The following is a 15,332-nucleotide window of genomic DNA, read 5'->3' on the forward strand; positions in this document are numbered from 1 at the left end:
GCAAGCCGATCGGTGCGGATAAGATAACTCCTGATGGATATTTGGCGCGATACATGTCCACCATGCATTGACCCCGATAGTACTCGACCTGATCATCGCGGGGGTTATAGTGCTCCTCCATTTCAAACACATTCTAGGTATTTCTATGCTCCCTTAGGCGAAAATTGCTGTGGGCATCACTTTGTTACGTTATTCTATCAACAGCATCACCCATTTCCACATTGTCAAGAGTGTGCACGGCTAGTATTAAGTGAAGCTTCACATATTTGTTGGATATGCCGCTCTTACTTTAGACGATATGGCACGGCCTTAATGAAGCAAATTGTGGGAATTACTCCCCAACGCCATAATCTTCTTAATGTGAGAATACCAGAAAGGGGACCAAATCAACGAAGATTACCTGAGGAGGTACAAGCACAACAATGGAGGGATACAAGCTTAAATGACTTGCAACTACCAATCTTGCAAGCCCTCCTTCCCCAACCCTCCACATGTCAATATTGGATCAATATGAGTACCTACATTGCACAGTTCCAAAATCAAAACTGTCTGACTAACCTTCCCATAGAACCAATGCCATACTTCAGTGAGGAAGCACTCCTTCCTCTACCACCTTCTCCAGCGGCAGGTTTTTGTGAGGGGTTGTCTCTGCATCCTGAGGAAATTGATACCATCTTTCCAGCAGACGAGGACACGGATCCACCATCAGCGCAAGAGTAACTCACTGACTCCACAATAAGAACGACAAGCCAGGGCACTTTTCTCCCATTGGGTTTTTTCCCCTCGGCTATATTTGGTGTTTGGCACCACTAACAAATTTTATTCTTTTGTTTTTTCTTTGTTTGTTAATAAAACTTTGTGCAGAGATCTCCGCTTAAGAAGAGCATCAGATACGCCCCTACAGTCCACCTATCGTGCACACAAATTAGGAAGGGGGGAGATATGCTATGCCTACAGGGATCAAGGAGAAGCAATCTGCACAAAATCAGCAATTATTCAAGGCAAACGAACAACATCAACAGGGCACTACAACAGGTGTATGCAAATCTTAATCTTTATTTCTTTAAGTGCTCTTATCTTTCGAATATATGGTTTGCATGTACACAATATTGGCTGGCTTGAGTTTTTGATTTGTAGTTAAAATATGGTGAGTGAATTCTAGAGTCTTAGAAGACTTAGTAAAAGATATGTCTATCCAAAGACAGTGTAGGATATATACCAAGGGAGGATGCCAAGTACTTATGTCTTCAAGGTATATTAGTTATCCCTAGTGGTAGTTATCTCTTAGATATGAGCTAGGTGCTACGAGTAATAAAAATTTATGAAAATATACCCTACAAAAATATATATACAAGGTGAATTGCGACATGAAGTGTCTACCGCCATGCGAAGTGCTTGGTAGGACCTGGGGATGTCTCAGCACCTTGGGGCCGATGCCTTGGTTTCCATGGGGTGAACACTGATGTCTAAAAACTTCAGAAGAAGAACTTTGAGGAATCTATCGCCTTGATAGATGTTGGTAGGACTCGGGGGTACACTATGGGCCCTCGAAACCGATGCCCTCATCTTCAAGGGGTACTCCTTAGGTCATAAAAGAAAGAAAAAGGGTCTGTCGCCCTTGAGATACTTAGCGGTCTTTGGATTCTCTTGGCGGAGGTCTCTTGGCCATTGCTCGGGTCTCATGGGGATAGAACCTTAATCTTTATCACCTTCTACACACATATTTAAAAAATAATATAAAAAAGAAAAAAAGAAAAAAAGAAAATGAAAAACAAGAGAGAGCTCCAATCACCTTTGCTCATATTTAGGAGTAGGTTTGCCACTTAGGAATAACTTAAGTACTGGTAGGACATTGAGACTGCGGTCATAACCGGCGGTGTACTAAGCACATTTGCCTTTGCATAGCATTATCTACCACTCCAGTCTCACTTTGACTCATCTCTACTCACCTATTTTAGTACTAATTAAAACTATAATCAGCCCTGCACTTGTATGCTCACGTGTGAAGTCATCATTGCTGATTTTTCTTTTCTTTTCTTTTCTTTTCAATAAAGGACTTTACTCGTATCAATTGTTTTTTTTGTTGCAGCTCTTGCTACTACCGCGCTCGAGGACGTGCGCAAAATAGGAAGGGGGGAGTGTTGCTTGCAAATGAAGATCAATACCAGGATGCAACAAAAACGATACTTAGGGCTCTTGAAAAGAGTTCCACTTTGTAGATGAATGTGGGAGAGGGTTTGATAATAATCCCACATGGGGACTTATGGGAGTCCTAGAATTTTTGTATAAAAGGTGGCTCATTTGAGAGCTTTACACACTTTGGGCTTAGTTCATGCAAGAGCTCCTTTGAGAGACCTACTCTCCCTCTTCTCCATAGAGGTGAAGACTCTTCTCTCACCCCATCTACATTATTGTATGAGGTAAATCTCTTCATTGAATCATTAGCAATGTCATGAGTCTTTCTCATCCTCTTCTCTAATCATTTTACTCTTATGCATGCTTTTAGTATTTCATTTTTGAGTACATGGATTGATTTGAAGCTTTCATGGAAGCTTGATGCTTGAATGTGTGCATGCTTGTAGGAAGATAGGAGTGGAGTGAGGTCTTTCTCTTTGCTTGAGTGCATAGTGATTGTATTCCTCTTGCTTGTATTTGTGAATGAAGGGGTGTGTAGGAATGAGGACAAGTTGAGCTTGTGTGTATGCTTAGTCTAGTGTCAAGTGGTGGTAGCCATGAGCATTCTCTCCATTTGTGGATAAGCTCTTGTGCACCGGTACGGGTCGAATCCCTAGCTCCGACAGGGATGCAAATCCCATTGGATTGAGCTACACGTGGATCGTGCTACTCTTACTACAAGTGAGAGAGTTTTCCGTCTCTCCATGGTTGTGCAGTCGCATGTTTCCTTTTCGTTGCTTTTTGGTGCACGAGAGAGAGAGAGAGAGTGAGGACGAGAGACGTGCTGTCACGCTGGCAAGTTGGTGCACTGGAGCTGGCGTGTACTGCAAGTAGTGGTAATAGGCGGGCTGAAGGCGCCTAGGCCAAGCGGGCAGCGCCCAGGCTTGCCCAGGCCTACGCCAGGTGGCCAGGCAGCCAAGCCACGTAGGCGCCTAGGCTACGCCAGGCGGGCAACGCCCAGGCCTACGCAGGCGCCCAGCCATGCGTTGTAGGCGGCCAGTGCAGGTTTCGTACAGGCGCCGAGTTTCTAGCAGCAGCCGACACGCAGGCAGGTTCTGGCGCACGCAGCTGTGACGACAGCATGCGCCGTCGGGCTAATCCAGGCGCCAGAAGGGAAGCGAAAAAAAGAAACACGTAAGGAAAGCAATGTTTTTATGCTTTCGTTTTTCTTTTTTTTAGGGGAGGTTAAAATTTTTAAATTTTAAAAGAACCCCCCTCTCTAAGGTTTCCAAAGGTGTCTATATTTTTTTTTAAGAACAGCGAATATATATATCCATATATATACATATATTAAAATATATATATATATATATATATTCAAGGAAAAAAAACACAAAAGCTAAAGCAAAAGCTAAGCATAGCTTTTCGAGATTTTTTGGCTTTTGGGAAACCTTTATAAACCCCTCTAGTGGGCTTCTTGCCACACATCTCTCGAGTTCTCAAGTTCTCAAGTTTTCAAGCTCTCAAGCTCTCGAGTTCGCTCGCACTTTCATTGTGCAAAGATCGAATTTTCTCTCCACGTACCCTCTTCACGATGTCGACCCAAGAATCAGAGTTGGAGCCCCTCGTGGAACGCGAAGGCTTGCCGGCTACGGAAGGCACTGATGCCGATCTTTTTGACGAGTTTGTGTCAAAATCAGATTTCCAAGAGTTCAAAGTAGCTCTCGAAGCTTCTTCGACGGAACGTCAGGCACAAATCGCAGCCCAAATGCAGGCTTTGCAGCAGAACTCCATCGCTCTCTTGACCACTACCCTCTCTACTTTCTTGGGAATGGATACCTTGGCTTCAGCTTTAGGCCCCAATATTACTCCGAAACCGTTTGGGGGCGAGCAAAAGCAGAGAACCAAGGAGATCGTGGACACTTGGCTACATAAGTGGCAAGTTCACTTTCAGTTTCATCCATATGATGATGGAAAGAAGATACAGTTAGCAGCAGGTTTCCTGTCCGGCAAAGCTTTGCTTTGGTGGAAGGAACTGAACCCAAAGCCGACGACTTGGGCACAATTTGAAGATATTTTCAAGAAAGAATTCCTCAAGAAAGAGGATGACTACGATGTTGTTGCCCGGTTTTCAACTTTGACCATGACCTCGCAGCACCTCACTTATGAGGTCTACCTCCAGAAATTTCGTGACTTGTAGATGAAGGCTACAAAGATGGATCCCACTACTCTGTTGGGGTTTTTCGTAGCTGGTTTACCCGACTCGTACCGATTACAAGTTAAAAATAACAAATGTAAAACTTTGGACGAGGCCATTCATTCAGCTCGTATCTATGATGATACGATGGTCTCTTCCAAATCAAAACCCGTTACCGAGCAGGGGAACAAGCATAAAAGAAAGTTCTCCACACCTATGGCTAACACGAATGAAGGCAAGTCTTCAGACCAACCTTCGAAGAATCCCAGTTCGACACCAGCGAAGAAGAAACGACTCCTTAGGGCTTTAAAGCTCAAGAAGGAAGGACGTTGTTTTATCTACAAAGAAAAAGGACACATGCGTAATGAGTGCCCGAAACAAAAGGGTACCAAGTCAAACGCAGGACCCAAGCCAAAGGCAGCTAACCAGTTGTCTTTGACAGGTAAGTCAGTTACTGTACTTTCTCGCCCTAGTACTTGTTCTGATTGTATGTTCAATTCTAAGGTATTTGGCATGCATGATCTTCTCCGAGTTTATGGAGAAGTGAATGGCCATAAAATTCACATTCTTTTAGACCCTGGCAGTTCGCATAACTTTGTTAATTACAAACTTGTGCAGAAATTGAGTCTTGATACGACACTCAGCGACCATACCTATGAGGTACGTCTACCTGCGGGCAGACAAGTTTGGGATCGCAAGGTGGAGATGCTTCCAATCCAGATTCAGGACTACAAAGATACTCTGGAATGCTATGTCATGCATCTGGAAAATGTAGACTTGTTATTAGGGATTGAGTGGTTTAAGACTCTTGACGTCCAGATAGATCGGTCTAGTCATATTTTTTCTTTTCAGCATAGGGACACCAAGTATAGTATTTTAGGTGATTGTATTCATCCCTCTTAGGGACCTCTTGTAAATACTATTGATTTTGGAAATATAATGGATTCTTCTTTGTACACCGCTTTCCATTGTGTCTTGATTCCACTTTCTTCTTTCCTCATCCCTTCCATGGATGTGAATGAATTAAGTGTGTTTGAAAGCAAAGAATTACAGAAGATACTTGATTCATTTCAAGATGTATTTCCTAAGGAACTGCCATCGGGTTTACCACCTGAACGAGCAGTAGATCATCGTATTGACTTGATCCCTGGTGCTCATCCTGTGAGTATTCCACCTTATAGGATGAGCCAAGCTGAGGAAGATGAGTTGGCTAAACAACTCGAAGATTATTTGAGGATGGGCCAGATCCGTCCAAGTAAATCACCTTGGGGTGCACCTGTGTTGCTTAGGAGAAAGAAGGACAATACTTGGAGAATGTGTATAGATTACAAAAGATTGAACAAGCTGACAATTAAGAACCGTTATCCTCTCCCTAGATCAGATGACCTAATTGACCGGTTAGCAGGAGCGAAATATTTCACGAAGATAGATTTGCGTACTGGCTACCACCAGATACGTATTCATGAAAGGCATGTCGAAAGAACCGCCTTTCGGACTAGGTATGGCCATTACGAGTTTCTCGTATTACCTTTTGGGTTAACCAATGCTCCAGCCACTTTCCAGCAAATGATGAACGATCTTTTTCGTGAACATTTGGGGAAATTTGTGGTGGTGTTCCTGGATGATATTTTGATATATAGCCGTACTCTTGAGGATCATGTCAGACACCTCACGATTGTCTTATCTATTTTAAGACAGAATCGACTATATGCTAAATTCAGTAAATGTGAGTTCTTTATGACCGACATCATTTACTTGGGACACAAGATCACTAGAGATGGATTGAACATTGACTATGACCGAGTTCAGAAGGTTTTGGACTGGCCTATACCGCGAACAGTGAAACAACTTCGTTCTTTTCTCGGTTTTGTTGTTTTTCTTAGGAAATCTGTACGGGAGTACTCTCAGCTCACACTACCGATGACCGACTTATTGAAAGGTCGTGGACGTAAGTCCAATCAGCCTATCACTTGGAATAACGATTTGGATATGGCCTTCAGACTTTTGAAAGATAAAGTCAAGGAAGCACCTATCTTAGCATTGCCGGCCTTATGTTCTTGAAACTGATGCCAGTGACTATGCTATCGGGGCTGCTTTATTTCAAGATGGTAGACCGGTTGCTTTTGAAAGTAAAAAGCTCGACGACACTCAATCTCGTTGGCCAACCCTTGAGAAGGAGCTTTATGCTGTGATTCATGCTCTCAAGGTTTGGAGACATTATTTATATGGCTCCAAGTTTGTGGTATTGACTGATCATCAATCAATCAAGTATGTGTGTGATGCGGATGATTTGAGAGGCAGGAAAGCTCGTTGGGCAGAGTTAATGCAAGATTTTGATTTTGAGATCCGTTATCGGAAAGGGTCCATGAATAATATTGCAGATGCGCTTAGTCGGATTAGAGAGGTGAATACTTTGTCGTTCACCGAGATTTCTACTGACTTATTTCAGTCATTGAGAGGGCTTTGCAGGACTGATAGTTATTTTGGTCCATTTTGGCAGAAGATCCAGGACGAGAGCTCATTGATTGACCAAGACTCGGTGACTGAGCAGTCTACCATTCAGGCTGCAGGAGGTCAGTGGATGATTCGGAATGGTTTACTATTCCGTAATGACAAAATTTGTGTACCACAGATCCCGGATATTAGGTCCAAGATTCTGAGGGAGTGTCACGACGCCCCTTCTGCTGGACACCCTGGGGTACACAGGACGCTATCATTAGTGAAACACACTTTTTATTGGCCGAAGATGAAAGGGTATGTAGAAGATTATGTTCTCAAGTGTCAGATTTGTCAGGCAAATAAAGCTGAACGCTTTAGACAGGCTGGGTTGTTGCATCATTTGCAAATCCCAGGTAATAAATGGGAAAGTATTTCCATGGATTTTATTACCGGATTGCCAAGAACACATCAAGGCCATGATTCTATTTGGGTTGTGGTAGATCGCTTGACAAAGATGGCTAGATTTTTACCGACCCGGAAGAATATTACAGCTACGCAATTAGCTCGGCAGTTTATCGAGCAATTGTTTAGACTGTACGGGTTACCGCAGGACATAGTCAGTGATAGGGACTCTAAGTTTACGAGTGACTTTTGGAAACTTGTTTTCGAGAAGTTGGAAACAACTTTGAATTTGAGTTCCTCAGATCATCCTCAATCTGATGGCCAGACTGAAAGAGTGAATCAGATTTTGGAGGATATGCTTCGAGCATATGTATCCAAAAGACAAAGTTCATGGGAGGATTATCTTCCTATGTTAGAATTTGCTTATAACAGTACTAAGCATACGAGTACAGGGTTTAGTCCTTTCATGCTTATGTACGGTTTTCAACCAAGATCACCTGCAGTAGGATTCTCAGGACTTCAGCATGATGCAGCACGTAATTTTTTGCAAGATATGCAGGAAATGTTACAAGTTGCAAAGGAATCTATTAGAAGTGCTCAAGACCGAGACAGGTTTTATTCTAATAGACATCGTTCACCTAGAGAGTTCTCTGAAGGAACGATGGTGTATTTGCGAGTTCCGAAAGATTCTGAGACTTTACGGACAGGTAGATCACCGAAATTATCCCCTAGATACTGTGGACCATTTCGTGTTACACGACGGATTGGTTCAGTTGCATATGAATTGGATTTGCCTTCTCATGTGAAAGTTCATCCTGTATTTCATGTCAATAGACTTAAGGAAGTACTGGGTGGAGCAGATCAGTTAGTTACTCCTCAAGAAATTATAGATGTCCAAGACATGACGTTTGTTCCGCACGAACCTGAAAAGATTCTTGGATTTCGTGAACGAAGATTGCGTCATACGCTTATAACGGAATATAAGATCAAGTGGAAGGATCGTGTTGAGGAGGACGCTACATGGGAGACACTGACTTCTCTTCAGAGAGATTACCCTGGCTTTTTAGTGAGCTCAGGAGTGAGCTCTTAGAGGAAGGGGAGTATGTCATGTGTGCACAGTGGGTATCTACCGTATGCTATACGCATGCAAGACTAGTTTCGAGGCTTGGGGAAGCTTGGAACTAGGCAGGCTGATTGACGAGCTGAGTTAGGGATATACTAACGGGCGGGCGGCCAAGTGTGGATGCTCGATGACCGGCCAAGAGCCTATAAAAGGGTGGCCAAGGTTAGTTATTGTATTATAGAGAGTCTCGCGAGTTTGTGAGAGCTCTATGGTCTTGGAGCCTGGATCTAGTGCAGACGTGCACCTGCTTTATGCAGCCGAGGCCGGCAGTCTCGAGGCCCACGAGGGCAGCTTCGTGGCGGTATGGGACGTCGCGAGGAGGAGATTGGTCGGTACGTCATCCTAGTTAGCTCAGCTCGTGGCTCGGTGGGGACAGCCAAGATTGTGGGCTTGCCCACGGCTGTCATGGTTGGGGAGGTGAGTCAGGCCTGCACCCCCTTGCTTGTTTGTTGTTCGTTTGTTTGCAGGATTCGAGTTTCGAACCAAGATCGATCACGAGGGGATCCGTGGGGATTTGACATTCAAGAAGAGGTTGGACTTCCTGGGAAGCAAGGTGGCAAGTTCGAGTAAGGGAGCTACCTCAAAGAAGAAGACAGAGAAGAGAGAAAAGAAAGTCGCCGCAGAGGTGAAAGGTAAATGTGCTCGGTAATCACATGGAAAGCATGTAGGTACTTGTGAAAGGTAAGTGTAATCACATGGAAAGCATGTAAGTACTTTTGGGTGGTTGAGATGTTTCCTAACATGGATATTGGTGATCATGTAGGTACTTTGGAGACTTGTCATTCCACCTATATAAGCTTGACATTTTGGAGTTATCCTACGAGGGTGAGGCCAGGTAGGTACTAATGTCGAAGTACTTCTCTCAAAGGCTCTCATGTTAGTGGAATGATTTGCAGGATACCTATATTCTTTAGAAGCATACCGACATGCGGCCTCAAGGTTGATGGAGAGGAGTCGGATGACGTGGCACACTTGTTGTATGCAGACTACCCGACGAGCTGTGTCGTCAAGAGCTTGGACCCAGATTTGGCGAGTCTTTGTATGTTCTTGATGTGTTGCAACATATATATGTTAAAGTCATGGACTTGTGAATTATTGGGTTTTGGCTAAAGATTGGACAAGTGCCCGCATGGAATGAGCTCTCTCCAAAGTTGTCCAAGATGGTGGCTATGCTTGCTGAGAGCTATGTGGCAGATGGAGGTTGGTACGTGGTCATATGCTCCCTAGATCACTTCGGCATCATTCAGCTCTACATGCCAATAGAGCTAGCTTCAAGTTGAAGCAAACCTTGCACTACATTATCCCACAGAGGTACTCAAGAAAGGCCACCCAAGAGTGGGTAAGAAAGGAGTCTCCTTTGTAGATATCGTGTGCTTATAGTATGCATAAATGTATTTTTTCTGTCTAGGTCGAGGCTCTTGTAGTAGGTCTATTCTTTAGGAAGCAGGGTACAAAGTCCTTCTTCTATGATCATGGAGCTAGGAAGAACGTGGATGCAAGTGCCTATGACTCTCATAGTGGTGTGATACCATGGACTGTGACTTGCATGGTGGTGCTTGATTGCGTGGAGTTGCAAAACGGCCTCTTGTCTTCTTCAAGTAAAGTTGTTGCATTATGACCACTAATCTTTCTTTGGCTTTATTATACAAAACTTTACAATACCTCTCATGATGTGCTTAGGTTCAGGTGGTTGCTGAGTACTTTCACTCGAGAGGGTGACATAGTACTTGACCTTTTTACCAGTTGTGGGGGCTTGGCAGCGACATGCATGGAGCTAGGATGGCATTGTATGTGCATAGAGAGTGATGCAGTTGTGTATCATGCACCATGCACACTTGAAGGAGTTCTGGAGGGTATACCTCCTAAATGAGGAGACTGAGAAAGTCACAGAAAAGGGCAAAGTGGCGAAGACAGAGGATGAGCATGAGAGCACATAGGAGTCATCACTCATTGAATTTTATGCTCCATGATTGTGTACTGCTCTCATGTTATCTTTCTTTTTGTCATGTTGCGTGGTTAGACTCCTTGTGATAGTTTACTATACTACCATGTTGTTGTTGGACATTACAGGTTATTTTGTTGTAGACTACCATTCTGGATAGATTTTGCTATATGGGCATGCTATTTGTGTTGTCTGATTCATCACTACTACTTATGTAGCTCACGTGTCTTTGCATTATTCTTTGCTTCCAAGTAACCTATCACGTGGAAGCTTAATTATTTGTCTGTAGCATGCCATGTGGATTCCAAATGTGGGCATGAGACATCATTGATGGTTATTACATAAGTGATCGGGATGTGAGTTAAGAGCTACCTAACTCCACATCCCTAGTAAGGTATTTTATCCTTCTGACGGAACTTGCTCGTCATAAAACTCACCGTAGTCTGCGAAAAGCCCACCAAGTGATGATACATTGTGTTATTAGCCTAAATTGTAGAAAAAACTCACAAGAATTTCCGAAAAGCTATCATAGCAAGCTCACCAAAAATATGCCCCGTGAAAACCCCACTCCCAAATAAGCATAAGGTTTCCCTCAGCGCAAACCATGGCTCAGTATGATAAGAATATAACATCATCTGCATAAAAGAGTATTGCCCTCCTAATCTCTTAATACGCATCTATATATATCCCAAAGAGTGCGGGCGAAAGTGAATACCTCTACCTTGTAAATGAGTGTTTAATGGTTTCTCTAACCACAAAATAGAGAAATCTTGGCATGTACTTTCATTGAAGATCTCTTCAATGTTTGGTAAGTTGCAAGTAGCCTTGATAAAGGAATCTTTGGTGAAGAGATTAGACTGTTGGTGGTTGTTTGAGATTACACATATCCATGATGTCAATGCAAGGTTGGTTGGCGATATCAAGCAAGTCACTTGAAGGAGCAAAGCCTAAGTTCTTTGGAGTCATCATTGTACAAAATGTTTATTTCCAACATGTTGATAGCTTTTGTATTTTTTTTGTAAGAAACTCGCATGTCTTGTGTCTGAGAAGACAGCTTTACTCCCTCCAAGCTTTGTTGGTTATATTGTAGCTCATCACTTTATAGCTTCATTGTGATATCATCCACCCAATTTGTTGTCTTCTTGATGGGTTTGGACAATCTAGCTCTTATTTGGCTGAATACAAAGAGTATGGAAAACCTAGCTCTTATCTGGCTAATTACACAGAGTATGGACAACCTAGCTCTTATCTGGCTGATTACAAAGAGAGCTCTAGTAGGAAGTGGGTATCCACACAAGTAGTGTGTGTTCATCCCTCCATACTAATGCAAACATACTCTTCAACTATTATCTATATGGTATAGCCACATCACAAGACCCTCTTTATACTAATTGCCACGTAGTTTCGTGTTAAGCTGCAAATTCTAATAACTTGGTGTTTGTTGCACTTTTCTCAACACTCAACCAAATGCTCACAAGGCCTCTTGTAGACAAGCAAATAGTTCTTCTACTTACGCCTCTTGCATATTGACTGCAAGCATTCTCCAATTGTGACCCTTCTCAATCATGTAACAACAGAAAGGACATGCCATATCTTTGAAAGTTGTGAAGACTCCTCTTTGAAACCCCAAGAGCGGCATTGATGCAATAGCAATGACACTAGCATTCTAGAAGCATGCCATCACTTTGAGCATACCCGTAGTTACACATTGATAGCAATAACTCTGCTCACCACATCTACATGCACAAGAAGGCAACAATTTCGAGTGGCTTTGGTAGCGAGTAGACACTCTAATCAACAGCATCCCACACTGCTCACCACATCTACATGCACAAGAAAGCAAAAATCTCAAGCGGCTTTGGTAGTAAGTAGACACTACTCAACAACATCCATGTCTATGCTCGGCAATAATTGAGCTCAACTACATTCTAAATCAACAAGGTACACATTGACATGCAAGCTTAAGCATAGTTGAGGGGCAGGCATGTCTTCAACCCTCAATGATCACTACAAATGTGGCAAAATTTATGCATGACACAATAGCGTGACCTGTTTTATCAAATCTCTTATGAATGGAATGTGTGATACTTCAATTTTAATTCAATGGTATGATACAATTTAAGTTACTTGGGCACTTTGTAACTCCTAACAAAGCTACTACTTTCAACAGTATAATTGTCCTACTCACCTCCCTTATTTCAGCAATTAACGAATCAATCATGACCCTTTGATGTTGCAGATGTGATGAGACAAAGGACAACATAGCACGTGCAGGAAACTTTTTTGTTTGCAACATATTTACCATTACTTTGTGGTGGCTAAGTAATAACTTTAGTGTAACTCAACAATGTGTGAGTAGGGGCAACAACTCAAACAGACTGTTTGTAAGGTTATGAAATTAAGTTTGCAAAAAGCAAGCATTACAAAGCTATAATCTTAGTCACATGATTGCAAACACCTAAAAGCAGCAAGAAAGCCGTGCGCTTAGACAGATAGGGTGTCAGCCATGTTAAGAAAGCAGTGAAATAACAATCCATCATCCAACCATCACTTCCAATCAGTGTGGCCACATACACTAGTAGGCCTTACCTAATGATGGCTACATCCCTCGCATTTGGCAACCACCATTGTCTTGTTGTTGAGAAAAAGAGTATAAGGTTGTGGTATCTATACATGTGCATGCCAATCCCTGTTTTCAAACCGGTTTTCCGGGAGGGAAAAAGAGAACAGTGTTCTCCATGAGCTTGTAGTGAAGAACATAGAAATTCGTGTCTTGATTTGCATTTGAATGCACACCCGAGTCAGCACTCCATGGCATCTGATGCTTTATAATCACCTGATCATCACACAACAAAACAAAAAGCTTAGTTTTTCAAAAACTGATAATAGAATTTTCCAAAATTAATGAGGGTTAGGTCTACCTGCCCATGTACATCGCTGGCTTGCCCTGTGGCAAGCGGTTCCACATTGATCAGAATGTCCGACCAGTGCTCAAGCTGGTGAACCATTGCAATCTCGTCCACGGTTTTGTAGACATCTTGGTGAGCAAGAAGCACCAGAGAACACATCTAAGAGCCAGATTGAAGAGAAATCAGGTCCATTCATTTCACTCTTAAATACTGGACTCTTACAAGGGTGATGCATGGTATAGATGGTTTGGGAAAACAGTGATGTTCAAAGTGGGTTCTGAAACAGGTGGCTTACCTGCTTATTGCAGGCAAGTGTCCGACAATAGTGGATAAAATCTAATAGGTGAGTTTCATTGCCTTCTGCCACCACTTCAAGCAACGATATGTCATCAATAATTATCCACACGCTCCGCCCTGGCTCCTTTCTTAGAATCTTAACAAAACTCTGAAAGAGCGGGAAGAGTTTATTCTCCACAGAAGACCCATCTCCACTTGATGACAAGTTGGGCTGGTTAGGATTGAAAGTTGAGAGCAAATCTATGTAAACTACAGTTCCACTGTCTTGATGCGCCAACAAATTGCATCCCTGCTCCAATCAAGGGGTGAAAAAAGGGGGTGTGGGGTGTAAATATAAAGATTCGAGTCCACAGAGGCAGTAAAAATAAATAATCATATTTTAAACACACATACATACATGAATAGTAGTGCATGCATCCATAGGAGACCAAAAGTAGTGCATGCATCCATAGGAGACTGAAAGTCATTCTGTGGAAAGAAAAATCTCATAACTAATCGAGACACTCTCAAGCAGAACAAAACATTCCATATAAAACGTAAGCTCTGCATGTACAAAAAGCCCCAAAGCCATCCTGATGAGGGAGCCATGTGTGTTATGATCATATACAGAATACATACTATGTCCACATGTACTCATGTGCCATTGGAGGATGTCCCTGATCTGGAGCTGTCAAAACAATGGCAACCAAGGTTCCTCTGGACATGGCACCTGTCTCTCCGCACTGGGGAGTTGTCTCCAATGCTCATAGTGCCATCTGATGCAGTCTAGTGCATCAATCCAGCTCCCTATAACACCGCCACAAATGGGTGCGCCTTGGTAATAGGATCTGTGTTATGCAGCCAGCCTCACCACCAGGTACATGCTTCGCCGGTCAAATGACAGGCTGCAAGCATGATCTTATCCTTCTCGTACCATTAAATTACTGAAAAATAAGCTTCAAGTTGTTGAATCCAAGATTGCAAAGTGGAAGGATCAAGTTTACCATCATACTTAATAAACGCAATGTGATTGAGGTGTGTAACATGCTAACTCTGCGGAGGTGGAGACGCTCGCTCGCTGAAGCTCCCGCTGCTCGCCCATCGCCGCCGCCTTCGCTTCTTGCTCCCCCCCTTCTACTCGCCGTTGCGCCCCCCCCCCCCCCTTCTCGCGGTCCTGCCTGCTTGCGCCCCCCCTCCTCGCTGCTGCTGCGCCTCCCCCCTTCTCGCCATCTCATCCCCCCCCCTCCTAGCCTCTTCGCGCCGACTCACCCCCCCCTCCCTCTTCGCCTATTCGCCCTCCCTCCCCCTTTTTCGCCTGATTCGTCCCCCCCCTCTCCGCCTGCTCGCGCCCGCCTCCTCTCAGCAGTGCCCCGCCCCCCCCCCCCTTCTTGTTGCTGCCGCCCCCCCCAGGGCTTCTCCTTGGGGTTTGTTCGCCCCCTTCCTACTCTTTCGTGCCTTTCTTCACCCCCAGGGGGGTTTCTGTTTTTTTTCCTCTTCTTCCGGTCTTCCGCCTCTTCGTGTGCAGCCCATTTCTTGCAGGTTCCCCGTTTTCGCCTCGCCTTCGCCTGAGCTTCAGACTCTGATGGAGACTCCTCCCGCCTCGCCTCAGAGGGACTCATCCGCAGCCCCCTCGCCCGCCCCCGAGGACATCCCCATCAGGCTTTCTCTTTCGCCGGAAGAGGAAGCGAGCCTCACCGCAGAGGTGGAACGCCTCCAGGCTCATTCCACCATCTGCCGTATAGTCGGCACTCGCCCCAACAGAGGGGAGATCAGGGATCTTCTTCAGGCCCGCCTTCTAGCAGATGTGGGCAAGATCCTGGATGTACAGCTCTTGGGCCGGGGACATTATCAGATCGAGTTTGAGGCCGCCCAGAGCGTGGCCAAGGTCCTTGCCATGAGTCCTCTGGACATCAGGGGTGCTCGGGCTTT

The 15,332-nt window shown here is 44.1% G+C and overlaps 1 protein-coding gene across 1 annotated transcript in view; it reads right to left on the reverse strand.

The window, feature by feature from the left end:
- Positions 1 to 12,702: 12,702 nt before the first annotated feature.
- ELP6 (elongator protein 6) overlaps positions 12,703 to 15,332 on the reverse strand; it is a 49,577-nt gene continuing 46,947 nt past the window's right edge. The window contains exons 2-4 of the mRNA XM_086821391.1: positions 13,423 to 13,713; positions 13,140 to 13,286; positions 12,703 to 13,054 (exon numbers count right to left, since the gene is read on the reverse strand). Coding sequence (XP_086677517.1) covers positions 12,914 to 13,054; positions 13,140 to 13,286; positions 13,423 to 13,713 — 579 coding nt within the window. The 3' untranslated portion in view covers positions 12,703 to 12,913. The remainder of the gene's footprint in view (positions 13,055 to 13,139; positions 13,287 to 13,422; positions 13,714 to 15,332) is intronic.

The sequence above is a fragment of the Cibotium barometz genome, chromosome 27 (assembly GCF_041138505.1).
Source record: "Cibotium barometz isolate CiBa-2024 chromosome 27, ASM4113850v1, whole genome shotgun sequence".
Classification (NCBI taxonomy): Eukaryota; Viridiplantae; Streptophyta; class Polypodiopsida; order Cyatheales; family Cibotiaceae; genus Cibotium; species Cibotium barometz.